This window comes from Trachemys scripta, chromosome 4 (assembly GCF_013100865.1).
Source record: "Trachemys scripta elegans isolate TJP31775 chromosome 4, CAS_Tse_1.0, whole genome shotgun sequence".
NCBI lineage: Eukaryota > Metazoa > Chordata > Testudines > Emydidae > Trachemys > Trachemys scripta.
In genome coordinates, this window is record NC_048301.1 from 131,132,628 (window position 1) to 131,159,795 (window position 27,168).

The 27,168-nt window shown below is 50.4% G+C and overlaps 1 protein-coding gene across 4 annotated transcripts in view; it reads left to right on the forward strand.

The window, feature by feature from the left end:
* PPFIA4 (PTPRF interacting protein alpha 4) overlaps positions 1 to 27,168 on the forward strand; it is a 191,584-nt gene that overhangs the window by 160,531 nt on the left and 3,885 nt on the right. For 3 of the 4 annotated variants that reach the window (XM_034767574.1, XM_034767577.1, XM_034767575.1), the window contains 8 exons: positions 5,220 to 5,282; positions 6,719 to 6,745; positions 10,084 to 10,259; positions 13,609 to 13,706; positions 15,721 to 15,896; positions 16,885 to 16,953; positions 23,859 to 24,036; positions 27,040 to 27,134. In XM_034767574.1, the coding sequence (XP_034623465.1) occupies positions 5,220 to 5,282; positions 6,719 to 6,745; positions 10,084 to 10,259; positions 13,609 to 13,706; positions 15,721 to 15,896; positions 16,885 to 16,953; positions 23,859 to 24,036; positions 27,040 to 27,098 (846 nt within the window). In that variant the 3' untranslated portion in view covers positions 27,099 to 27,134. The remainder of the gene's footprint in view (positions 1 to 5,219; positions 5,283 to 6,718; positions 6,746 to 10,083; positions 10,260 to 13,608; positions 13,707 to 15,720; positions 15,897 to 16,884; positions 16,954 to 23,858; positions 24,037 to 27,039; positions 27,135 to 27,168) is intronic. The other variant, XM_034767576.1, reaches the window with a different exon arrangement.

Here is a 27,168-nt window from a genome sequence, read left to right on the forward strand (position 1 = left end):
CCAGGCTACAGTGTGAAATATCTGTTTGTTTCTCCTTCATGAAAACCCGCCCCCTTTATTGACTCATTCTCTGTAAGGAACCCACTCTCCCCCTTCCCCCAGCTTGCTTTCAAACCAAATAAAGTCACTATCATTTAAAAATCATTTATTCTTTATTAATAGATTATAAAAAGAGGGAGGGAACCCGGGTGGGATTTGGGAGGAGGATCGGCGGGAAGGAAAAGGCCACTAAAAAAGGGTTTAAAAAATGACAGCCTTTTGCTTGGGCTGTCCACTGGGGTGGAATGGGAAGGTGTACGGAGCCTCCCCCCCCGCGTTCTTACACGTCTGGGTGAGGAGGCTATGGAACATGGTGAGGGGGGGGTTATACAGGGGCTGTAATGGCACTCTGTTATCCTGCTGCCGTTCCTGAAGCTCCACCAGACACTGGAGCATGTCTGTTTGTTCACGCAGCAGCCCCAGCGTTGCATCCTGTCTCCTCTGATCTTCCTGCCACCACCTCTCATCTCAAGCGTCTCTCCTCTTCTCACGTTGGTCCCTCCTGTCCTCATGTTGGTCCCTCCTGTCCTCATGTTCACTGGCTTCTTTCCTATACTTTGAAAATGTGTCCTTCCACTCATTCAGATGAGCTCTGTCACTGCAGGTGGATTCCATGATTTCTGCGAACATCTTGTCTCACGTCTTCTTTTTCCGACGCCTTATCTGAGATAGCCTTCGGGACGGAGGAGGGAGGCTTGAAGAATTTGCAGCTGCTGGAGGGAGGGAAAAAAGGAGAGAATTTTTTAAAAAGATACATTTTTCAGAACAATGCTTATACTCTTTTACGGTGACCAACACTATTCACATTACATAGCACATGTGATTTCTGTGCAAGGTCGCATTTTGCCTCTTAATATTGAGTGCCTGTGGCTTTGCTGCTAGAGATCACAGACGCAGGTCCGGGCAACAGAATTCGGCTTGCATGCGGCCATGGTAAGCCATTGTCTTTCGGCTTCTGCGCCCTCCTTTCCCACATACCAAGCAAAGCCCGTTGAGTGCTGCAGTTTTCCTGTTAACATTCAGCAGCAGAAAACAAACTAACCACCCCCCCATCCAATTCTCTGGATGATCGCTTTATCCCTCCCACCACTGCGTGGCTGGTATCAGGGAAGATCCCTGCTAGCCAAACGCGAAAAGCTCTGGGCCAATCTCCCCCCCTCCCCCCACGCTTGGCTAACTGCAGGGAAGGATTTCTTTTCAGCCACAGGCAAACAGCCCAGTAGGAACTGCCACCTCTGTGCCCTTAATTAAATTCCTGTATTTTAACCAGGTTACCATGAGTGATATCACTCTCCTGAGGATTACACAGCAAGATAAAGAACGGATGTTGCTTGAATGCCAGCAAACACTGGGACCATACACTGCCAGGCTTTGTCATGCAATGATACCAGATTACTTGCTGCAAGCATGGCGTAGTCACGTGTCCTACCATGGAGGACGGAATAAGGCTGCACTGCCCAGAAACCTTGTGGCAAGGCTTTTGGAGTACCTCCAGGAGAGCTTCATGGAGATGTCCCTGGAGGATTTCCGCTCCATCCCCAGACACGTTAACAGACTTTTCCAGTAGCTATACTGGCTGCGAATGCATCCCAAGTCCTCAGGGCAAAGTAATCATTAAAAACCCTTGCTTTTAAAACAAGTTTTATATTTTAAAAGGTAAACTCACCTGAGGTCCCTTCCATGGGGTCATGGTCTTGGATACTGGGTTGGGAGGGTACTTCAGTCAGGCTGAGAAAAAGATCCTGGCTATTGGGGAGAACGGAGTGCTGGGTGCTCTCTGCAAGCTCATCCTCCTCCTCCTCCTCCTCCCCGTCCGCAGAATCCTCAGGTCTAGCTGATGAGATTATCCCCGCCTCGGAATCCACGGTCAGAGGTGGGGTAGTGGTGGCGGCCCCCCCTAGAACTGCATGCAGCTTGTTGTAGAAGCGGCATGTCCGCGGCTCTGACCCGGAACGACCATTTGCCTCCTTTGTTTTTTGATAGGCTTGTCTGAGTTCCTTGACTTTCATGCGGCACTGATCTGAGTCCCTATTGTGGCCTCTCTCCATCATGCCCTTGGAGATTTTTTCAAAAGTTTTTGCATTTCGTCTTTTTGAACAAAGTTCTGCTAGCACTGAATCCTCTCCCCATATAGCGATCAGATCCAGTACCTCCCATACGCTCCATGCTGGTGCTCTTTTTCGATTATTGGCCTGCATGGTTACCTGTGCTGATGAGCTATCTGTGGTCACCTGTGCTCTCCACGCTGGGCAAACAGGAAATGAAATTCAAATGTTCGCGTGGCTTTTCTTGTCTACCTGGTCAGTGCATCCGAGTTCAGATTGCTGTCCAGAGCGGTCACAATGGTGCACTGTGGGATAGCTCTCGGAGGCCAATACCATCGAATTGCGGCCACACTAACCCTAATTCGAAATGATAAAATCGATTTTGGCGCTACTCCGCTCGTCGGGGTGGAGTACAGAAATCGATTTAAAGAGCCCTTTATTTCGAATTAAATGGCTTCGTTGTGTGGACGGGTGCAGGATTAATTCGATTTAACGCTGCTAAATCCGAATTAAAGTCGTAGTGTAGACCAGGTTTGCAACTGGTTGCTTTTTTATAAGGCTGCTGGCTCAAAGCAGTTGCCCCAGCTCAAAACTTTCCCTCCAATCAATCACTCAAGGCCCACGTGGAACAAACCACTCCCAATTCACACTTTTCAAACAAACAACCAGACAGTCAAACAGTCACACAGTTGGAGTAGATCATGAGGCTTGCTTTGGCACCACAGCCCTCACCTGATCAGCAGTCGCCTCCGGAGCCTCCAAGTAATGCCGCCCCACACGCGAGCTCTGGTGTTTCCCACAAGAGGAAGAGGGGTCATTTTCCCTCCTCTGGTCCGGTGAGGAAAAGGTCCCGTAAAATGAACTGGGACCATTCCAGGGCTCAGGGAGACTCTTCTTCCTCTTCCAAGAGGAGTGCTGACCGGCACCGTACTCCCTCTGGCATGCAGGATGGAGCAGGTCCATCTAACTGCTCCCCAGAACCATGCTGAGAGCCCCTACCATCAACTCCAGTTCTGGCCATGAGGCGTCCATTGAGTCCAGTACCGATTAACGTCGGCACCAGTGCCGACTCTCTCCATGCTAACAGCTACTTGGTGGCGTCTGATCTGCTTTGCCTCTCAGTCCCGGACTCTCCACTTGTTCAGGAGTTCTCTGATGCCATGGCTTCTACCACCTCATCCCAGCTCTGCTATTGGCACCTTCTGACTATGTCACAGAGCCGCCAAATTCGTCAGCACCACAGCTTGCACCACCTGGGCCTCAGATTGCGGAGCATCTTTGGTACGCCCTTAGCCTAGGTACCAGCACTTCTTCCGGTACCATGTGGGAGTGTGCCTCATTCAGTGCCAATCCCCCATTCCTCTTCAGCACCGATGCTGCCCCTGTATGGGGCTTCAGATGAGCCTGACTATTCATTTGCTTGTCGGTGCTGGCTCCCCTGTTGTCACTAGAGACCCTCTGGGACGCCTCAATATCCAGGTCAGGGTCATCTTCTCCCTCGTCATCAAATATGCACCAGAGATTGCCTGCGGCTCACCATTGGTACCGAGATTGGCATCGGTACCACAGTCAAGAAGGGGCTCTTGGCCTAGTGCCCTACTGGCCACCAATGCTTTATCCCTACACCCAGTGTCCTCTTTAGACTCCTGGGGACGTTCCTCGGTCCCTAAGTTCCCGCTCTTCAACCTGCTCCGGAGTGAGATCACCAGTCCTGATGGTGGCTCCGTCTGTCAAACCATCTCAGCAGACAGTGACTGCTGAGCCTGTCCTCCTGTCCTCGGGTTATTCCAACCAGATCTTAAGGTTCCAGAACAGGACTTGTCGCTGATGCAGTGAACTGCCTTGGACGACTCTCCCCTGCCGGAATCTTCCCCTCCATCAGGACCCAAGGACTTTCAGGCGTATGAGAACCTCGAGAGGCAGATGGGCACTACCTCGGGCAGGCTTCCCTCAGGAGAATACGCATAAGCTGCTGTCTGATGGGCAGGTTTAATTTTCAGAAAAAAAGATAAAACCCTGCACTCTTTTTAAAGACCCCCCCGAGCTACTTTACGTTCTTTGGGAGTATACACTCCGGCCATGAAGAGACGCCACTCTAGTTGTCAGTAGCCGCAGCAACTGTGTATTCTACTTAGGTGACTCCCGAGCAGGATGCATGGGAGGTGGAGCTCAGAGTCTGTTTAAACAAGGACTACAGGATTGCCTTCCCAAAGTTTGCATCTGATTTGGGCAAGCAGTGATTTGGTAGACGCATGCACAGAAGACCAAGTGGCAGCCCTGCCAATGTCCAATACAGGAATGTCACTTAGAAATGTCATCTACTCAAAGTAGTAAAAACAGTCACCTACTTGTACCTGTTGTTCTTCAAGGTGTGAGGCGGACGTGTATTCCACGACCCACCCTCCGTCCCTTCTGCATTGGAGTCTGTGCTTCTGACATTTGCTGCAAAGGAACTGAGAGGGTCAGGGTGGTCTTGCCCTTCTGTGGCCAGGGGAGCGGCTGAGTGCTGCCCCATAGGTACTGCGAGGCAAAGTTCTCCAGCTCCAGTGCTCTGGGAACTTGCACATCTAAGTAGCAGAAACATCTGCATCACATCTCAAAGAACAACAGTTATAAGTAGATAATCATCTTTTCCCCTCACTGGTATTCCAGAGCAACAAATTCCACTAATTAAATACGCATGGTCTGAAATACTACTGCATTTTATCCATTTTAAATGTGCTCTTTGTTCTTGGAATGGGGTGGCCGGGTGCACCAATCTCAGCACCGCTCATCATTCTATCCTGTCACACGTCTTATCTCTTTTACCAACGTAAGAAGCCCTAGGTAAGTTTCATGGAAGCTGAAAGTCTATTTCGCTAAAAGAATGTGAGGAATCCACTAGTGTCCTTTAGACATAGATAAACAGAAGCAGATTCTGATCTCAGTCTGGTGTAAATGAGCACAAATTCCTGGTGTGAAACCAGTGGGAGAGAAGAATCCAGCCATAAAGTCTGTATATGTCTCATTGTAGAACCTGAAATACCATCTCTAGTTGAACTTGCTTCTCTAAGAATTTTGAGCGGAAGGTTGTGCTCCAGTTGTAACGTGCCGTTGACCTTTCTTTGATCGACCTTTCTGACCTTTTCCCTCTAGTCCTCCGGAAATGTCTGGCTCACACACGAGGAGATGGAGAACATGGCAACTTCCACCAAAACGGTTAGTTTCTTGTGTCTAATCCCGTCTCCCCTCTGAATCGCATGTCAGTTCCCACGCGTAACCCTGAAGGAGTGCTAGTGCGGAAATCTCAGTCCAGGTTAATGGAAAGGGATCTGTATCTCCTGCAGTCATAGCAAGCTGCCTTTTGGGAACTGATTTGCGCCTGCTTAGAAGCTGCTTTTCAGCTATTAATAACTTGGCAGTTTCTACCGCTGCTTTTTTATTCCCCCAAGTAAGAAATGTGTTTTCCTTTTTCAAGGTCCTTCTGGTTTTGATCAGACCATGATGACCGTCTCTCTCTGTCCACCTCTAGTTAAAAAAAGAAAAAGAAAAAGACCCATTGATCTCAAGAAGGTGCAGAGAAACCAGCCCAGAATATGAAATCCTGACACCCCCCTCCCCAAAGTCACTGACCAAACTTCCATTTATTTCAATGGGGCCAGGATTTTAGGGGTCTCAGTCTCCTTCTTAGTGGCCAGATGTCCACATCACAAAACCTGCCCTCACAAGGGATGTTAATTGGCCTACGTTGGCCCTGCAGATGTTGAGTGTGGGTCACCGGCATAGTGTCCAGGTCAGGAATGGAGCAAGCTGGTCGGGCGATGTGATGGAAGCTTGCACTGCTGCTGTCTGACTTGTGTCTGTTCTTTGGGAAATGGAGACCCTCAGCCTGGCATCTCTGCCCAGTGCTACACCTGCGTGTCACAATGAGCATGTGCTCTAGAGGCATCTGTGCCAGTCTCCAAGCCCAAAGTAACTGTGTGGGGAAGAACAGGACTCCTGGAGCACAGCAGTATAGTGGATGATACCTGGGGTGAAAACCTGGCCCCATCGAAGTCAGTAGCAAAACTCCCTTTGATTCACGCAGGCAGGGACGCCCACGGGGGGAGGGAGGGGGCAAGTGGGGCAATTTGCCCCGGGCCTCACAGGGGCCCCCACGAGAGTTTTTCAGGGGCCCCCACGAGTGAAGGACCCACTGCCGAAGACCCGGAGCTGCCTCTGCTCCGGGTCTCCGGCGGCAATTCGGCGGCGGGTCCTTCACTCGCTCCAGGACCCATCGCCGAAGAGCCCTGAACACCAGGAGCGGAAGGACCCCCGCCGTCAAAGACCCCAGGCCCCCTGAATCCTCTGGGCGGTCCTGCACGCAGGATCAGGATTGCACCAGTGCTCGCTTGCTCTCTACCTGAGAGACACGTGCTCCTGAGTTGCATATGCAGTGGGCATTCCCATGTCCTGTCTTGCTGACTCAGGTCAGGACTCTTGCAAAGGACACTGAGTCTCTCTAGTTCTAGTACCTTTCCTCTGACTGCAATGTATCACCTTTCAGATACGTGTGTTCTGTTCTGTGTATGTTTGAAGGGTGTGATACCCCCCCGTGGCAGAGGTACTGACTTTACCTGTTGTTTTTGTTGACATGCTACATTTGTTACAATTAGGACACAGAGGAGGGCAGCTGGGCACAGGTGAGATCCTCCATGTCATCTCTTTTCATGTCTGTTAGCTAGGCGAGTCGGGGTCAGGAGCAGGGCCTCCGCCCAGAGAATCTCACACAACCCTCTTGCAAATTGAACACCTTAGCGACACTGTGTGTGTCCAATCACATCACTCCGTTTCCATGCAGGCCACTCCCTCGGACAATTATTCAACATTTAGCCCCGCCCCTTTCCCCTCTTAAACCCTGCCCCCAAAGGGACATCACTGGAAGGTCGGTGAAGGCAGCAGCAGAGAACACTCAAAGGCAAGGGAAAAATCTTATTTTCTCTTGTGGTTTGTTGACTCATCCTTTGTCTCATTTTATAGCGGGGATAATGTTCATGGAGCTGAAGCTTCATCTCTTGCCTATCACCAATCAATAACATGTATTAGCCTGTACGCTCCCGCACCAGGAACATGGCTCTTTCGTTGCTGGCTGGGGTGGAATGCCATGTTTCTTTTGATTCCCATTTTAGATGTCCCCGGAACTAACACAGCACACAATTTCTGAGTTTGTGTACTGCAGGTGACAGCCTAGGCTGAGGTTTGGCATGTCGGGGCAGGGGCCTTCGCCATTTCCATGGCTAAAAGCGCTGCGTGGCTGTGGTAACTCTCAGCCCTGGGTTTCCCTGGAAATGGTTTTCTAAAATTGGGGACCCATTTCTAGTAAAAATGCTTGTGATCTCATCTCCCCATACATGGCATGTCCTGGGGCCACCGGTTATCGTCCATCCACCCCACAGTCGGTTAATAAAGCTGGCAAATGACTGGATGATAGAATGAGCTGGTTGGGCCCAAACCATTCCCTCACCCCCAGCTTCCGGGGAGCTCTGATTTGAGTCCGGATCTGGATTCCGGTTCTGATCATCTGGGCGCCTCTAGAGAATGTTAGCAGGACTTTCCTTCCATGGACTTCGTAAAAACCATAGGGCAGGCAGTGTAGTAGTGTTCCAGCAGCGATACAATCCCTCCTCTCTCCCCACCGTCCTTAGTAACCTCAGCCCCTCACCTGTTCTGTTTGATCAGCCATGCCTGTCAAATGCGTCACTGGCTTTGTAGCCAAAGACAAGACATCTCTGTTCTGTTCGGCGCACAACTATCCTTTCCATGAGAAAAGAGTAAAACCCTCCATTAGCAACAGTAATGAAGAGCCTGAGAACAGCTGTAGTGCTGCACATCTGGCAGCATAGGCTAACCGCCTCATTACCCCGGGAGGGAAGAAAGTAGCCATTTATAGAGTGGGGTGGAGGTGGGGGAATGAAGAAAAACTGAATTGATGCCTTTCCTGGTAGGAAGATGACACTGCCCCCACTCCCAGTATAGCAACAGGGTCTGTTTTAGGGATACGTAGCAGTGGGATAGTGCTTTCTGCCAAGGATTAAAAAACGGGTTGATATACCACATGTAGTCCTCCAGGACCTACCCACCCATGTGAGTCCTGCTCACTTGCTGATGTGGTTGGAGTTAACCATAGTATCATTTGGGCCTGATCCTTGATTGCCCTGCGCCTGGTGCAAAGGGGGTGCTGATCTGCCGTGTGGATGGGGTGGCATTTTAAACTGACTTGAGGCTGGTGTCAGTAACCGCACCAGGGGCAGGGCAGTAGAGCATGAGGCCCTTTCTCTCCTCCTTCCTGATTTACATTTAACTGTCTACATTTGTGCCGTACTTCCAGACGTGGGGCTTGATCTGGAGAAGTGCTGAGCACTCCCAGCTGTTATGGGCAGCGGAGAATGCTGAGCCACTGAGCTTTTCTCAGCAAATTCTCTACTAGTTGCCCTGTTACCAGCATAACATTTACGTTATGAATTTTAAGTAACAAAATATTGAGATGGGGAAAATTTTTGACCCCTCGTTTTAATTTTGATTTATATAACATCATTCATCCAAATATTGCAAACGTTAATTAAGCCTCACAACATCTGTGTGAGATACTATAGGCAAGTATTAAACTGGTTACACTTAATAATAACAATGTAGCCCATGCCTACTCAGCATGACTCTCTGTCACCCTCTAGTGGTGGCTGGGGCATATATAGAGGTTGAAGAGTTTGCTGCAGCTAGAATTAGTCGGGAATTTTTTGACAAAATATTTTTTTCATCCGAAAATGCCATTTTATCGAAACCTAACTGTGTGCAGGAAAGGGTAGATGTCAACAAATTTCCCATTCTGAAAAATTAGTTGGGAAAAAAAAAGTTTCAAAATTGCTGGAATGTCTCATTTAGACTTTTTTTGAGATGCACAAGTACCATTTTTTGGTTTGAAGTGACTTTTTGTTCTGAAATTTAAGTTCTTTTAAGGTTTAAAAAGTAAAAAAAATAAATAAACAGGTCAAAATTGAAACAAAATGTTTTGAGATTATAAGAACAAAGCGTTCAATAGAATTGATCTGAAAATATTTTTGGATTTTTCAGTTTGTGAAAGTTTTCAAGACTTAAATTTTTTGTCCCAGTTTGAGAGAGAGAGACTTTTCAGAGTCTCATGGGAAAGCCATTTCCTGACCAGCGCTAGCTTCCAGGGCCGGCTCTGGCTTTTTTGCCGCCCCAGGCAAAAAAGCCTCCCGCCGCTCCCCGCCCCCTGGTGGGGAGCGCAGCAGGGGAGGGCGCCGAGCCCGGCTGTGGCCCTGCTCTCCCCGGCCGGCCAGCCGGGCCGTGGCCCCGCTCTCCCCGATGGGCCGGAGCGCCAGGAGGAGGGCGGAGAGCCCGGCCGCAGCCCTGCTCTCCCCAGCCGGCCGGAGCACGGGGGGAGGGCGGCTCCGCTCTTCCTGGCCAGCCAGAGCACCAGGGGGAGGGCGGCGAGCCCGGCCGCAGCCCCACTCTCCCCGGGTGAGCGCCGCCCCCCTCCAGGTGCCGCCCCAATCACATGCCTGGGGGGCTGGTGCCTGGAGCCAGCCCTGCTAGCTTCAGCCGTGGCTAACAGATCAGGGTCCCTTAGCTCAGACCAGGGAGGGTCATGCTTTGGGATCCAAGGGTCCCCTCTTCTATCAATCCATCCAGGGTTGGGGCATTATAAATATAACTTTTTACACAGGCTTTTCATCTGTATTTCTCTAATTTGCGACATGTCTGCTCAGACAGAGATGCACTGACTCAAGTTATTAACTTATCTAAACACAATTTATTAGTAATTGGACAGACAATTGCAAAAGCAAAATTCCCAGTAAAACCAAGTCGGCTGAAAATCAGCCAACTTCTAAATGCAAGAGCTTTGAAAAAACATCTTGCACCAACATGTCTTAAAGTGCCACCATTGAGTCTCCTGGAAAGCTGTGTCTGCAGCACTGCTGAGAGCCGTCATGTATCCACGCTTTTCCCTTTGCTTTCACAGACGCTGGCCTATGGGGACATGAACCATGAATGGATTGGGAATGAATGGCTGCCTAGTCTGGGGCTCCTGCAGTATCGCAGCTATTTCATGGAGTGTCTCGTTGATGCTCGGATGCTGGACCACCTGACTAAGAAAGATCTCAGAGTGCACTTAAAAATGGTCGACAGCTTCCATCGGTGAGGGGTCTTCCTTGGAAGGTGTCAAGGGTATTAAATCCCTTCCTGAGCAGTAAAAGAGAAGGCCTGTTGCAAACAGGATAGCACATGGGGGCTGTAGGTCTTGTGATTTCAAGGGTTCCTAAGTGGGATTCTCCACAGATTTTAGCTAGACCCAGCTGGTGTGGCTGAGCATTCTCAGACACCGGCTTTGGAGGAAGAGTTCTTCAGGTTCAAACTGGATGATCTGGAACAACTTAGAAAGGCTGATGTTCTCCTTCATGAAATTACCTGTGCAGATCCCCAGAGTAGGTGGTTGCGTGGCACAGAAGCACTCAATCCAGGTCAACCACAAGGGATAGTGCAATTTCTGACCCAGGAGTAGAACATCCCAAACCACAAAGGTAAAAGGTCCCTCCTGCTCATCTGTCTGTCCCTCCCTTTGTTCACCTGCTGGAGCAGTCATGGAAGCAGCTCATCCATTTCTCTGACCTTGTATTGGAGGGGAGGGTGTAAGAACACTGGGGTCGCAGTTGGGGTCGCTATTGTCGGCTGTAGAGTGGGAGTTCCTAGACAAGAGTTTGCCGTCACCGCTGCACCGGATCAGCTTGCAGACCATGTGAGGGGAGATCCTGAAGCCCTGGAGGGTTGAAAGACTTTGTGAGACGGCCAGTCGTCCATAACGGATCATTGCATCCAGTGCCCAAGGGGCCTCAGTGAGGGCCTCTCTTCTGGTGGCTGGTGCGTCTTTCGGTCTTTGGGTTACAAGTGAATGTGGTGCCCTCAACTCTGCTCCCTTCTCCCAGCCTACAGACCTTTGCCGAGCCAGGCAATCCCCTCAGGGGATCCACCTCCCCAAAGTCCCTGAGTCAAGAGAAGCTAACTTGAAGCTGAATTTGCAGCCCGTGGATCCATCAGCAGACTGTTCTGTCCTGGAGGTGTTGAGTCTAGCACCACGAGGTGTCAAGGCCTCAGCCAGCTGTGGGGAAACAGTAAAAGCAAAGCAGGCTCTTGAGTGGGGCTGAGGCAAAGAGCCAGGACTAGACAGGCAAAGCTGGTCTCTGCTCCCCCGGAGGTGATCCAGGTCGGGCACAAGCCTGGACTGCCTCTTTCCTCTGCTCCCACCCCTTGGTGAAGCACTATTTAAGGGATGGTCACACTTGTATTGTGAACCCTTGAGGTTAAATGCAGGTCCAGATCCCTGGGCTCAGCCATGTGGTGCCTGGCGCAGTCTGGGAGGAGGGCTGAAGGGGGCTGACTATGACGCCATTGGACAGCATGCCGGTACCAAGGAGCAGCTCGGAACAGCACCGGAACTGGAGTCCCAGTGCCAAAAGGACTGACCGCTCATTGTCCCCGGGGAGCAGCTGCCAGTATCCGCCCCTAGCGAGTGTGAGGCTGTCATTTCGAGCTGGACGCACTTGTTTCTTGATTCTGGAACCCCGCCAGTTCCCAGAGGGCTGTCTCCATATTTCTGTTTGGTTTGTGCTCCTTGGCATCCACCCAGAGATTGCTACTGCCTCTTTGGGCGGGAGCCTGCAGGTGGATTTCTCCAGGCAGAGAAGAGATTCCTGGATCTTTTGGCTTTGCATCCACACGACCCCTCCCTCCCTCTCGTCAGAGCCTTTGTTGAGAACTCAATGAGGCAGGGAGCCTTTCAGCCTTTCAGGGGTTTGGACCGCTCCGATCCCAATGCAGTGCACCCATGTATAGACTACCTGCAGTTGCTCTGTATTTCACCAGCCAATGCACGTCCCTCCTCCTGTTTGGAGCTGCAGAAAATCCTAGCTCCTGGGAGGTGAACTTTCGACTCCTATCCGATCACACCTGAGTCTCCCGCCCCGTTCCAGCCTCCCTCCCTGCCTCACAGAGTCAGACAGTGCGTGACGGCCAGCACATCGTGAAGAATGCAGCCGCTTTCCTTTACAAGGACGCCGCTGAAATGAAGCATCTGTTCAGCACAAGGGGGGGACTGTGTCCCGCTGCAGCTGTTCCTTCAGCCCAGGAGGTCAGTGATTTTGTTGAGGGAAGCAGGGGGACTCCCAGCCTGGAATGGCTTCCCAGATCTGTCCCCTCGTCTGTGTGGCGCCCCCTGCTTTGCTTTGCGAGCCGCACTCCACTGCGTGGATCTGCAGCTGCCAGACCTTCCTGTGGCGTTCCTCCCTCTGCCCTCCCCAGGCATGTCACCAGGGGGTCACTACCGTGGGCAGAGCCTGTCCCCAGGGAGCTGGAGAAGAGCTCCAGGGCCTTGCACCTGGATGTAAGAGGCTGCATATGGGTCACGAAGACTTCACTGGGGAACTGCAGCCGGGCTGTCCTGGCAGGAGCTTAACCAAAGTGTGTGGTTGGGGGCACGGTGCGCAGGGAGCATCCCCCCCACCCCCCACATGGACGCTGTCACAGTGCAGGCCTGGCTCCCTTTGTGCACTGCTGGGGGCGAGGAGGAGGCAAGGCCATGACCTCCCCTCCCTAACGCCAGCCTGTTATGGCCCGTGGGGTGAGGACCGTGTGCTGCAGCCCCTGACGGCGTGTCCTAGTGGGCGTGCTCCCCGACACACTGAGGCACTGCAGGAGGAATTCTTGCTCTCTGGGGCTGCGTTCTCCCTGGATAGCCCCCTGGGGTGCAGCTCTGCGGTGCGCTGGCTGAGATCTGGGTTGCGTCCCCTGTTCCCAGGAATGGGAGTTGGGTGCGTGGTGGGTCTTCAGAAAGTCCCACCGCAACCTCCTCAGCAAGGACATTACGACATCTCTCGATCCCTGCCAGTGAGCGAAGCTGAGAATTGGGACTCCCCGGCACTTCAGGAACCCCTGCTCCAGCTAGCAACCAGGAAGCCCGAGGCTACAGAATTCCCAGGCAAGAGCGTTCTGACCTGTCAAAGGGCTTGGGTTGGTGAGTTTGGATCCATGTCCTCCCATGCAGGCAGAACAGGTGGAGGCTGAATGCCCCAGTACAGCTGATAATGCATATGAATACAGGACTGAATGGGACAGACACATCCCAGCCTAGGGACAGCAAACCCCTAGGCCCAGATCCAAAGTATTTAGATTCCTAGCTACCATTAAAATCAATGGCTGTTAGCTGCCTTCGTACCTTTGAGGATCTGGGCGCTAGAGCTGGCCCTGTAGAGTACAAGGACTCTGGCAGGTGAGCTGGCTGGAAGGGTTTCTCTCAGTGCTAATGTCTTTGACCTTCTCCACTATGCTGGTTTTGGCTTGAGAGTTTCTCTTTAGGGAGTTTCGATAATAAGGTTCAACCTTTTCTCGGAGCATCCCCCCACTGAGTTGTGAACCTTGCTGAGAAGCAAACACCTCCATCTCTTGTCTTAGTGTATCCTGTCCCGAGCATTGAGCATGTGTTGTGTTTTCCCAGCACCAGCCTCCAGTATGGTATCATGTGCCTGAAGAGGTTAAATTATGACCGCAAGGAGCTTCAGAGGCGGCGAGAGGAAAGCCAGCACGAAATCAAAGGTCAGTAACAATTTAAAAGAGCGGCTTGTGTCTCAGGGAAAATGACAGCAAAAGCGACCCCGCCTTCTTCTATTTCCCTTCCTGTTTTTTAATCCAAAAGGCAACACTTCCTAACCGATATCATACAGTCACTAGCCATTCCCCCCTCTAAATATAGAGGAAATTGGCTTCTCACATATCCATGGAGTAGCTGTAGGCAAATTGTGACTTATTAATAAGTTCTGCTCTCTTCAGAATACTTGCTTGGAAGCAGAGCCATTTTTACCGATTCCTTCTCGGTCCCCTTTGAAGTCCTGATCCTGTTGGTCAGATCACGTCCATTTGAACAAACAAGGAATTCTGACGGCAGGTGGGAGATGAATGGCCAGAGCAGAGGAGCCCTGAGGATATAAAGAGCCCCCACTAGCAGCTCTATTGCAGTTGGACTCGAATGAAGAATTGGTTGAATTTAACTGGAGCCCACTTGATGACTGTATTTGACTTAAAGAATGGCTGTCCCCACAGGGAATTTAGTTTCCACAGGGAATTGGAGGTTTCTGTGTCAAATGGGTTGGTGTTTTCAATTCTCTTGAACGGAACTGGGAAAATTAAACTATTGTGATCACCACAGAGATGTCAAGTAGGCAATACAAAATGCACCAATATTCCTCCTTGCATCAGCAGATCTACCCAGGCTTATAGATAGCTATCTTTGCTTGGCAAGGTAAATAAACCATTTAAACAAACAAAAAAGGGTGAAGTCCTGGCCCTTTTGAATTCGCGGTTGGGATGGGGAGGTTGCCAGGATTTCAGCCAGAAAACTTGGCTCTCTGAGTAGCATTGTTTCTAAGCTGAAGGGGTTTCCAACTCCTCCCCAAGCATCTGCACCTATCTGCTTTCACTGCTCAAGATGGGGGCCTGGAATTGTACAGAGAGGTCACAGTACACCATGTGCAGAGAATCATAGAAGATTAGAGTTGGAAGAGACCTCAGGAGGTCATCTAGTCCAACCCCCTGCTCAAAGCTGGACCAACCCCAACTAAATCATCCCAGCCAGGGCTTTGTCAAGACAGGCCTTAAAAACCTCTAAGGATGGAGATTCCACCACCTCCCTAGGTAACCCATTCCAACGCTTCACCATGTCACATGGCAATGTCAGAGGGTTGCCTCGTGATGCGAGACCCAAAGAGAGACACAACGTGCTGACCGTGTCTCTAGCAGAGGTGGATGGGGCGTAGAGAGGGGTAATTAAATGGGCAAGATGCAGAGAGACAGTGTCAGGGCAGCTCCTCCAGGGGCCAGGCTCTTGTGTGGGGAGATGGAGGGATGCAAGGAGCCTGTGGTGCGTGCAATAGGATTGGCCGGCAGAACCTACAGGGTGTGCCCCCTCCTAGTATAAGTGTCTTTTGCTTAGGTTCTCTCTTTCTATATCTGTCTTATCGTGATAACAGCAGTAAAGGTGCCAGGAGTAATCCACTCCTCAATTTCCTTCCTGGTTTGGGTTTTTTTGTAAATGTCAGTGAGAATACGATCACAGCATCTGAGCATTTACTGCTGCTGCTGGTCAAAGGGCAGGAGGGATAATGGCCCCAGGGCCAGGCCTAGCCAAACCCCTTCATTTCGTCCTAGAAGACAGGTGATCAGCTCCCTCTGTAGCTCCTAGCAATGTGGCTATTCCAATAAGCTGTGAGGAAATCATAGAGTGCGATCATAGAATATCAGGGTTGGAAGGGACCTCAGGAGGTCATCTAGTCCAACCCCCTGCTCAAAGCAGGACCAATCCTCAGACAGATTTTTTTTTACCCCAGTTCCCTAAATGGCCCCCTCAAGGATTGAACTCACAACCCTGGGTTTAAGCAGGCCAATGCTCAAACCACTGAGCTATCATACAGGCAACACACTGTGTTCTGTCATATTGTCACCCTGCCACAGGGACAGGCAGTGCTCAAGGTTCAGCAGGGATCAAGAGGTGCCTGAAAATTGATCTAACTCAAGGTTTGGTGTGTACTGAATGTCTGACCCTGCTGTCTTCCAGATGTTCTGGTCTGGACCAATGATCAGGTCATTCACTGGATCCAGTCCATTGGGCTTAGGGAGTATGCAAATAACCTCATCGAGAGTGGAGTCCATGGAGCACTCCTAGCTTTGGATGAAAATTTTGACCATAATAGTCTGGCACTTGTATTACAAATACCCACTCAGAATACCCAGGTAAGGAGAACATTTCCACCATGGGCCTGCCAGGAGACTATTGCATATTATCGGTCTGTCTATCTGTCTCCATTCTCTCATCTGCTTAAGTATTTCTAAGGTATCCATCACCTTGGTATTGAGGGGCTGGTGTGTACTCCTTGTGGTTTCACAGAACACGAAGAGTCGTCCAAACGACTCTGCCTTGAAATCCAATGGTTCCTCCTGACTGGAGTCTGCTTTTTCCATTTCCATACTGGAGGACAGGGCCGGCTTTAGGCTGATTCAGCCAATTCGGCTGAATTGGGCCTGCGCTAAGAGAGCCCCGCGCCACAGCTCTCCACCCCACCCCTAGCTCACTTCCCCTCCTCCCATCCCCTGAATGCTCCACCCCCTGCTCCTCACCCTCCCCTGCTTCCCACGAATCAGAGGTTCGCGGAAAGTCTGAAAAGAAGCAGGGGTGGGCAGGCAGCACCAGGTAAGCTGGGGTGGCGGGGGGCGCGAGAAGGACTCTGGGGAGGCACGGCCCAGTCCGGCCCCGGTTCTGGCTGAGCGTGCCGGCCCCAGCGGCTCCGGCCCTGCTCGGCTCCAGCCCAGCCCCCGCAGCTCGGCTCAGCTCTGGCCCAGCCCGGCCCCCGCGGTGCGGCTCCGGGCCGGACCCAAGCCCAGCGACCCTGGCCGGAGCACGGCTTGATTCCTGGGGGCGGGGCTTGCTGCAAGCCCCGCCCCCAGGAATCGGGCCCTGCTCTTGCTAAAGCCAGCCCTGCTGGAGGGTTTGATATTGTTTGCACCGTGTCAAGGATCTGTTTTAGAGTAGCAAGATCCAGCCAGCCAGCTTCAGCTCTGTGTGTCACCTGGCAGCCCAGCAGCTTTTGGAGGGACCTGTCCTTTCCTCCTTGCAATGGTAGTTGGACACTTCGATCTGTCCAAGTGCATGGCGATCCTGTGTTAGTGTCAGTCATTCCCCAGGGACAGGATGTTACTGTTACTCATTTGATGTTATTTTCAGGCACGGCAGGTGATGGAGAGAGAATTCAACAATCTGCTTGCCTTGGGCACGGACAGAAGGCTGGACGATGTGAGTACAAAGTACTATCTTGTGACTGAGGCATGCTGGGGATTTGAAAAGATGTGGGTCCCTTCTGTAGGATGAGAAATAGACAACGTGGCAGAGCGTTGGAGGGGATACGACAGCTAGGCTGGCCTTGTAAGAATTGATTGCTGTCCTCTCCCGTAGCGGGTGACAAAATGCTCAAATCCCTGCACAGCCTGAACTACCTTGGTTACGCTCTGGGGGAGGGTGCTGGTCGAGGAAATGGATAGACTGAGCCCTGGCCATTGGTGGCTGCTCACAAGCACGGGGGAGGATCCGTTTCTGCAATAGGAAAACTGGCCTGTTTTCTAAGGTACCAAGACTCTGGCATTATTTCTGTAGCCGCAGGCGTCCGTGCCAGCCACACCTTGCCTCTTCTCTTTGTTAAAGGGAACAGGCTCACCAACTAGCAAGTGTACAGATTGTGGTGTCAGCCCTCTAGGAAAGGGCGGGGGAGCAGTTGCACTTGAATAATTTAAGCTTGTACCAACCAAAGGCCTGCAGCATGTGCTGTTGGGGACAGTCCTGCATTCGGGAATAGACTAGATGGAATCTAATGGGCCTTTTCTACCCTCATTTTCTGTGGGCCAAATCCCAAGAGGTGTGGGGCAGCTCCCAGTGATTCTGCTGGCTCTCCTCTGATTTTAGAGCAGAATTAGCTTTAGGGTTATCTTTTACTTCCCATCTAAGGCTGGTAAGAGCCAGGGGGCTGCAGAAGCTGGCTAACAAGGGGCTCGGGCCAGCTCAGCTGTAAGTGTGTTTTTGATGCTCTGTAATATGAAGAGGTTTCTATGCTGAGTCTGCCCGTTCGCTCCCTGACGGGTAACTTTGTACATATTGTGAGTCGCTGTCCCAGCTGGTTCATGTACCGTGATCAGTGTATGATTCTATCAATAAATACAAACCTGTGTTAAAAGAATGTGCAGGGTCTCTTTAAATGCTGCAGATGTGGTGATGTTCTGGGGGAGCGACAGTCACTCTGAAGATCTCTCTAACACACGGGGATGGGAACAGGCAATTGCAAATGGGAGGGAGGTGGCCATGAGACAGTCTCCTCAAAGAGGTGATCCCCGCCCCCTACAGAACAGTAAGAAAATGCCTATCTCTTGGTGCACACCAATTGCCAGATGTTTCTCAGATTCTTACTGAAGGAGCAGCCCGGCCATGGCAAAGTGCTGCCCTTTGCGCAAGCGTTGGCACCATCTCCTTGTAGCAAACACATGCAGCAGTGCACTTATGTGAATTGGGCATATTCCCCCATGAGAACAATATACATCCCCACTGGCTTTGGAAGGGATCTAGGGGGGTCTGTCCTTCCCACCAGCAGGGTGGTGGAGTTACAAGATTCCTAGTAAATTACACAAAGTGCCTGCTTGTTCCCAAGAAACAACTGGACTATATGGGGTATCCTGCTAGGGATGGGTCAGTTGGAAGTCTTCCTCCACAAAAAGTGAGCTATGCCATGGCCGCGGCAGGAAGGATACGGCACAGCGAGGACTAGTTTGCAGCCTTGAGATACGATAGTCACAGCAGTTTTGTAGTAGCCCCAGTACCTCCACCCCAGGCATCCTCAGTGATGATGATTATCATTGATTATTTGTGTTATGGTAGCACCTAGGAGCCCCAGCCATGGACCAGGACCCCATTTTGCTAGGCGCTGTACAGACACCCAACAAAAAGACAATCCCTGCCCCACAGAGCTGACAATCTAAGTAAGTCATGGCATTTTGCACTGCACCTGTTTGACAGACGACTTCCAAGGTGACCAGGATTAGCTGCAGCCCAGGGACAATGGGAGATATTCTATGCATTTATGGAGATGGATATAGAATAAAAAAAGCAGCCATCCCTCCACTCCAGGAAGATTTCTGGAGTTGCAGCTGGGTGCTTAACTCTCACAGTCAAGGGGAGTTAGGTGCCTAAATGCAATTTGTGCTTTTGAGAGTTAGCCGCGAGGTGACCAGGGTGTAACTTAAAATCCAAATATGAAAAGCCCACTCTGTTATAAACGAACAGCCGCCATTCCAACCAGCGCCCAGGCACGCTGAGAGTTGGAACAAGCCTCTCTCTCCAGCAGCTCGCCACCCGCACAGGCCCCTCTGTTTCATGTGCTCAGGAAAAGGCACAAGCTTGGGCCTGGCACGCTTCATTCCTGAAGCCGAGGTTACAGTTAGCACCCAGGAATGCAGGCCAGGATGGGAGCCCACATTCAGGGGACTTGGTCCATTCAGGGAACTTGCCTGGTCAGCCCTGCCCTAGAAATGGGCATGGGCCTGTCTGGGCTTTGGGCCTCCACTGTGCTGACAGACCAGAGGTGGGTCTGATTTTAGACAGTCAAATCCCATGTTCTACCTCATTAAGCTGGGGAGGACAGGCCTTACCCATATGCCAGGAAGCCCTCAAACAGTTTCCGTGATGTCAGGGGCCTGAGCAGCCCCTCTAGAACAGGGTTCCTCAGCTTTCCCCACACAGCATCCTAAAACCACCTACTTTTTCCTCATGCCATCCTATTTCCCAGAGCCCTTTGCATCCATATCCCAGAGTCCTTTATACATAAACGGATGATAAATGCAGGTCCCTCACGGCCAACTCCAGTCTCTTTACAGAGTAGCTACAGTATGAAATCATTGATCTACTTTGGACAAGTGCACCAGCAACCGCCGATGGGAGAGTGAATCAAAAGTGTGGAAGGGACCAACAAGTCATAAACAAGTCAACAGGTGGTTAGGATAATTAAATTAGAGCCAGCCAGAAAATTACTTTTTTTTCCCCTGTGGAAAATTTCATTTTTTTGGTGAAAATTTGAATACCAAAATATTTGGATTTGGAAATGCTGTGGTGCCCCATGGGAGTTGTCGCTTGGGTGCCTCATGCGTCCATTCTCCTGTAAAGGCTTGGCTTCTACTACATCTCTCATGGTGCACCACAGTCTTCCCATAGCAAGAAGTGGGCGTCATGGGAGCCCCTGCTGTGATGCATCACGGGAGACGTAGTTTGCCAGGGAGTCTGGCCCATAGAGCAGAATGGAGACATGAGGCAACTCAACTACAATTCCCATGAGGCATTGTGGCACCAGATCTAAATAAAAATATTTCCGTTTTCAGAGCAATTGTTTCAATTTTAGGGCTTGAGTTTTTCAACTAAAAATCAAATGTTTCCACGGAGAGCAGACACTTGTTGCAAAAAAAACCAACCACCCAGTTTTTCATCAAAAAACGATTGTGACATCAAATTTTTGACCAGGCCTACATCTGAGCTATTTCAAGCTAATTAACTCTTAGTGGCAATCCCAGTGCAGAATGAACAAACCACCTAGGGCAATGAGACCTGAGAGAAAAGAAGCCCTCGCATCTGGGTAGGTTCTTTAGACAGAAAGGGCCTTGTTGGCATGGATGCCAGCTGCATAGACCTTTGTCCCTGCACGTTCTTTGTGCCCAGTGCCGCATGGGAGTGTATGAATTCTGTGACACCCCATCATTGTACAAGCACATCTGTACTCCCTGATGGGAGGGGATGTGGGGGAATGATCACTGGGAGATAAACCACTGACTTCCAGACCTGGTTCAGTTGTGTCTCTTGTCCATGGCGGTAGCTGCCTGAGAAAGTCAAACCCTCCTGAGCTCTAGAGTTAGGGCATGTCTGCATGAGGAAATTGGCTAGAAGAGGTATTCTGGAATAGCACCACATGTGGATGCTCTGTTTTGGAATAAAAGGGATTTTATTCCAGGATAATTACTCCACTGTGGAAGTACATTAAATTAAAGTCAAATCCTAGTGAGGTAAATAGAAAGGAGCATAAACACTGCCAAATTAAGTGTAAACATGTAATAAGAAAAGCCAAAAAGGAGTTTGAAGAACAGCTAGCCAAAAATCAAAAGGTAATAACAAAATGTTTAAGTACATCAGAAGCAGGAAGCCTGCTAAAAACAAGTGGGGCCCCTGGATGATGGAGATACAAAAGGAGTACTTAAAGATGATAAAGTCATTGCGGAGAAACTAAATTAATTCTTTGCTTCAGTCTTCACGGTTGAGGATGTTAGGGAGATTCCCAAAACTGAGCCATCCTTTGTAGGTGACAAATCTGAGGAATTGTCACAGATTGAAGTGTCATTAGAGGAGGTTTTGGAATTAATTGATAAACTTAACAGTAACAAGTCACCAGGACCAGATGGCATTCACCCAAGAGTTCTGAAAGAACTCAAATGTGAAATTGCGGAACTATTAACTAGGGTTTGTAACCTGTCCTTTAAATCAGCTTCTGTACCCAGTGACTGGAAGATAGCTAATTTATTTTAAAAGTATTTAAAATATTTAAAAAGTGCTCTAGAGGTGACCCTGGCAATTACAGACCGGTAAGTCTAACGTCAGTACTGGGCAAATTAGTTGAAACAATAGTAAAGAATAAAATTGTGAGACACATAGAAGAACATAAATTGTTGGGCAAAAGTCGACATGGTTTCTGTAAAGGGAAATCATGTCTTACTAATCTATTAGAGTTCTTTGAAGGGATCATCAAACATGTGAACAAGGGGGATCCAGTGGACATAGTGTACTTATATTTCCAAAAAGCCTTTGACAAGGTCCCTCACCAAAGGCTCTTATGTAAATTAAGTTGTCATGGGATAAGAGGGAAGATCTTTTCATGGATTGAGAACTGGTTAAAAGACAGGGAACAAAGGGTAGGAATAAATGGTGAATTTTCAGAATGGAGAGGGGTAACTAGTGGTGTTCTCCAAGGGTCAGTCCTAGGCCAATCCTATTGAATTTATTCATAACTGATCTGGAGAAACGGATAAACAGTGAGGTGGCAAAATTTGCAGATGATACTAAACTGTTCAAGATAGTTAAGATCAAAGCAGACTGTGAAGAACTTCAAAAAGATCTCACAAAACTAAGTGATTGGGCAACCAAATGGCAAATGAAATGTAATGTGGATAAATGTAAAGTAATGCACATTGGAAAAAATAACCCCAACTATACATACAATATGATGGGGGCTAATTTAGCTACAACTAATCAGGAATCAGAGGGGTAGCTGTGTTAGTCTGAATCTGTAGAAAGAAACAGAGGGTCCTGTGGCACCTTTAAGACTAACAGAAGTATTGGGAGCATAAGCTTTCGTGCAAGATGCATCTGGAGAAGTGAGGTTCTTACCCACGAAAGCTTATGCTCCCAATACTTCTGTTAGTCTTAAAGGTGCCACAGGACCCTCTGTAACTAATCAGGAAAGAGATCTTCGCGTCATCATGGATAGTTCTCTGAAGACATCCACACAGTGTGCAGCGGCAGTCAAAAAAGCAAACAGGATGTTAGGAATCATTTAAAAAGGGATCGAGAATAAGACAGAGAATATCTTATTGCCCTTATATAAATCCATGGTAAGCCCACATCTCGAATACTGCATACAGATGTGGTCTCCTCATCTCAAAAAAGATATACTGGCATTAGAAAAGGTTCAGAGAAGGGCAACTAAAATGATTAGGGGTTTGGAACAGGTCCCATATGAGGAGAGATTAAAGAAGCTAGGACTTTTCAGCTTGGAAAAGAGGAGACTAAGGGGGGCTATGATAGAGGTATATAAAATCATGAGTGGTGTGGAGAAAGTGAATAAGGAACAGTTATTTACTTATTCCCATAATATAAGAACTAGGGGCCACCAAATGAAATTAATGGGCAGCAGGTTTAAAACAAATTAAAGGAAGTTCTTCTTCACACAGCGCACAGTCAACCTGTGGAACTCCTTGCCTGAGAAGGTTGTGAAGGCTAGGACTATAACAGGGTTTAAAAGAGAACTAGATAAATTCATAGAGGTTAAATCCATTAATGGCTATTAGCCAGGATGGGTAAGGAATGGTGTCCCTAGCCTCTGTTTGTCAGAATGTGGAGATGGATTGCAGGAGAGAGATCATTTGATCATTACCTGTTAGGTTCACACCCTCTGAGACACCTGGCATTGGCCACTGTCGGTAGAAAGGATACTGGGCTGGATGGACCTTTGGTCTGACCCAGTACGGCCGTTCTTATGTTCTTATGTTAAACTGAATTAAGGGCTTGTCTAAATGGAAAATTAATTTTTAAAGTGGATTAGTTAAATCACATTAATCCCTATGTGGATGCTCTCATTCAGAAGTAAAGTGACCTTAATTCTCTTTCGTTTAATTCAGTTCCAAGGCCACTTTAATTCGGAATGAGAGTGTCCACACAGAGGTTTAATGCTGTTAATGAATGCACTTTTAAAAGTTAATTAGGATTCACTTTCCTGAATGTCCCTGTTTGTGTAGACAAGCCACTTTTATTCTGCATGGGAGTGTCCACACAGGCTTGATCATGTTTAAATTCACACGTTTAATTCATCTGGGATAATTTTCCTTTGTTGTCTGGGAGTCATGGCTGGGCCGGATTGGTGTCACATGCCGCCGCGTGGCTGTTTGTGGCACTTTTGTTAGTGTAACGCATGGCTGAGCCATGGGGATGGTAGTTCAGCTGCCCCATGTGGAGGCCATTAAGCATGGGCTACTGACAGGGAAGGGCCAGCCAGCCGGAGAACCTCCCAGGGGGCTGTGAATGGAGGATGGGGGGGGGAAGCGGGTGCTACTGACAGAATGGCAGCGTCGGTACCTGAGCTGCATGGCTGAGCCTTCCCTGTCGTCGTCCCCCCGTCCCTCCCCCCAGCACCGTGCAGCAGGCATGTCTTCCCTTCCTCCCATACATTCTGTGTCGCAGGCAGTGTCTGATTCCCCCCACCCTCCACCACACACTGTGCCGCCGGCATGTGTCGGCGCCCCCCACTCATACTCACACACACACTCCACCCCAACTGGTGTCAGAGCCCGCTGTGCGTGGTGCTGCGCGTCTGGCTGTGAAAGGCATAACCAGCCATTCCCTTACAGGGCGAGGACAAGGCCTTCCGGCGAACCCCGTCCTGGAGAAAGCGCTTTCGCCCTCGAGACGTTCACAGCATCGACATGCTCAGTGGCTCGGCCGAAACGCTCCCCGCTGGATTCCGAGCGACCGCCTTGGTGCCCTTGCCGCCCCCCTCAGCCCCACTGAAGAAAATGCCACCAGAAGGTAGGACATGGACCCTCCAACCCCAACTTCCCAGGGGCTTCTTTGCAGAGCAGACACCTCTCAGACCGGCATCTGCTGTCCTGGGCAAGCAGCTAGCATGTGTGTGCTGTGTGCGGTGCTGGCACAGTGCCTAGCTCCCCATGATCCCTGGGAGAGGAAGGGACGGTGTCACAGCTAGGGATGAGCTATTAAATATTTTTTCTAAATCTATCTGCTGGGAACGTTTGCCTTGCCTCCCACGGTCCTGTCCTGCAGTCTCTCCTCACTCTGGCCCGAGCGCGTCTGATGCCCTTATAGGCAGACAAAGCAGGACAAGTTCCCTTTAGTCTCCTAATTTTTGAATGCCTGTAGCGGAAGCCCTAAGATCCGACTGTTCCCCTTAGTTCCTTTGTCCTGGGAGGTGGAGGGGGGAGCAGAATCTTAGATGGCAAAGACGGAAGCTGATTGCAGCTGGCTGGAGCGGAAGTGAGGGCATTAGAATCCACCAGCACAGCAGTGTCTCCGCAACCCTTACGAGGTGCACAGAGGGTCCCATGCTGAAGACAGGCAAGAGAGAAACCCAGTGTGAGCCAGAAGTCATTGCCCCAGTGATTCTCCCGGGTGAAAGCTGTCCTCCACAACAGGGCAATCCAGCCCAAAGGAGTCTGAAAGGGGGACTTGAGAGGGAAGTTAGTGATAGTTGGGCTAAACTTGGAGACTAGCCTGAGATACAGAGAGAATAAATCCTTCAGATGCATGAGAAGTAGGAGGCCCTGGGGTCACGTAAGGGGGGAAGGGGGCAGTCAAGGAGGATGAGGAGATAGCAGTTTGCACATCTGCACCCACCATGGAGGGTTCTGAGGGGGACACCTCCTAAACAGTCAATGGGGGGCCGTGCAGTCTCTTCCCTGAGCCTCTTAATGAAAGGGCAACAAGGAGATGAAACACCAAGCTCCCTAGCTGTCTGTCTATCACAGGTCTGTCACCATAATATCAAAACATAAGTCACCAGGGCCAGACAGCATCCTCAGGAAGCCTGGCCGAGCCACCAGGCAAAGTATCTGAGCTATGATTAAAGTTCTGATGCATCCTTTAGCCCAGCTGCTGTCCGAGGGGGACAGTGCAGTACCCCCCGCAGCTCATTTTCTGTTCATGCCACACTGTTATGATGTACTACTTTTCGGTTCAGCGTCGACGTTCCTGCTGCTGATGCTCAGGTCCCGGATGGCATCCAGGGCCATTTGCCGTAGGGCAGTAGCAGTTTCCAAGCCTACATCAGCAGCGTTTCATCAATTCATAGACAGGCAGGTCAGAAAGGACCATACTGATCATCCACTCTGACCTCCCGCATCACACAGGCCAGAGAGCTTCTCCCAGGGATTCCAGCATCCAGCCCATATATTTCTGGTGACAGAACTGGGAGAGGTGGCACCCGAGCCCATCCTAACTCCGTTCCCTTCTCGGGATTGTGAAGCTGAGGTCAACCGGAAGCTTAGAGCAGGCGAGCAATGATCCATTCTCCACTGGTTACTCTTTGGGGATGGCTAGACTGCAATCATAGGGTACCACTGCAGCTCCGGTGGACCTACCTGTGCTAGCACTGACCTAGCTAGCTCCAGGACCAAAAGCAGCAAAGCCGTGGTAGGGCGCACTTCAGTGGGGACTGTCCCAGCCTGGCTGGAGCCTGGGTAGTGCCTCACGGGGCTGGTTCATGCTGCAGCACTCGATCAAAGCTAGCTCAGGTGTGTCTGCTCGAGCTGCCGTTGTGTCCTGAGACTGAAGCCTGGACGTACGCTGAGCCCTGCCTCCCTGGCATTCCCAGCCATTCCAAAATCATGAGGCAGCCCCCCCCCAAAAGCAGGAGATTGGCCTAAAAAGTCACAAGGTTGAAATAAAAAAAAAAAAAAAAAGTCAGCTGGGCTCATTGTCTTTGACTTCTGGTTTCTGAGCCTTTGGGCTGCGCTCAGCACACATGTCCAAGCATAGGTGCCGAGTTTGTAATCTGCTGGAGGAGGGGGTGCTCCCCACCCGGCTCCGCCCAGGCCCCGCCCCCACTCCACTGCTTCCCTTGATGCCCCACCCCCACCCTGCTTCTTTCCGCCCCCTCCCCGTCTCTTCCCACTCCAGCCCCGCATCTTCCACACATAGTGCCGCCCCCTCCCCTGAGCACGCTATGCCCTCGCTCCTCCCCCCAGCACCTCCTGACGCCGCGAAACAGCTGTTCGTGGTGGGTGGGAGGCGCTGATTGGCAGGGCGTGCCGAGGGGCAGGAGGCGCTGCAGGGAGGGAGAGGTGTTGATAGGGGGCAGCACCCACCATTTTTTTCCCAATAGGTGCTCCATCCCTGGAGCATCCACAGAGTCAGCGCTTATGCATCCAAGCATTTCTCTTCAACCGTGTGGGATAGAAACTTACTTAGGAGTCGCGGAGACTCTTACATAATCACGGGACTCCAGAAGCTGGGGCTTTCAGAAAACCACCGAGTAGTGGGATATTCAGGATAAGATCGTGAGAGTTGGTGACACAGGAATGCACACTGCGGGGGGAATAAAGCCCAAGAGAAGCATTCTGCAGGGGCAGGCTTCACAAAGGGGAAAACTAGATGATGTCCCAAGAAGTGGAATAGTTCAAACGTCCTGGGTCAGATTCAGAGAAGAGCCTAAACAAGCCTAGGGAAGGCTAAAGGGAATCTGAGCTGGTGTAGCGTACTCCTTCCCCCCCTCCAAGTATGGGTTACACCAAAGGAGCCTGCTTCTGGCCTCCCTGAGACATCGCCGGATAACTCTCACTCTCGTTGTGTGACAGCAATGCACGCACCCTGCTGTACAGCACCAGCCACTCATTAAGGCTTATTAACTGAAATAATGCAGGTCTTCCAAGTCCACACAACTAACTCCTGTCCCTTCCGAATAACAGCCCAGCTGGAGCCAGGCCCATGGGCAGCTGAGGGTTAATTCTGAGCTAGGCCAGGGCACCCTGAGGTCCCTAATCGCATGCTTTGTGTTTTACTCTGACCGGCTTGCAGTTGGTGCATCTGGGCCGCAAAGATTGGAGACCTCCACAGTTCGAACGTATTCCTGCTGAGGGTCATTCTCTAATGGGAATCAGCGCAGACTGTGGGTAAGTTTAAGAAAGATCAAGGTACAGTAGCTGA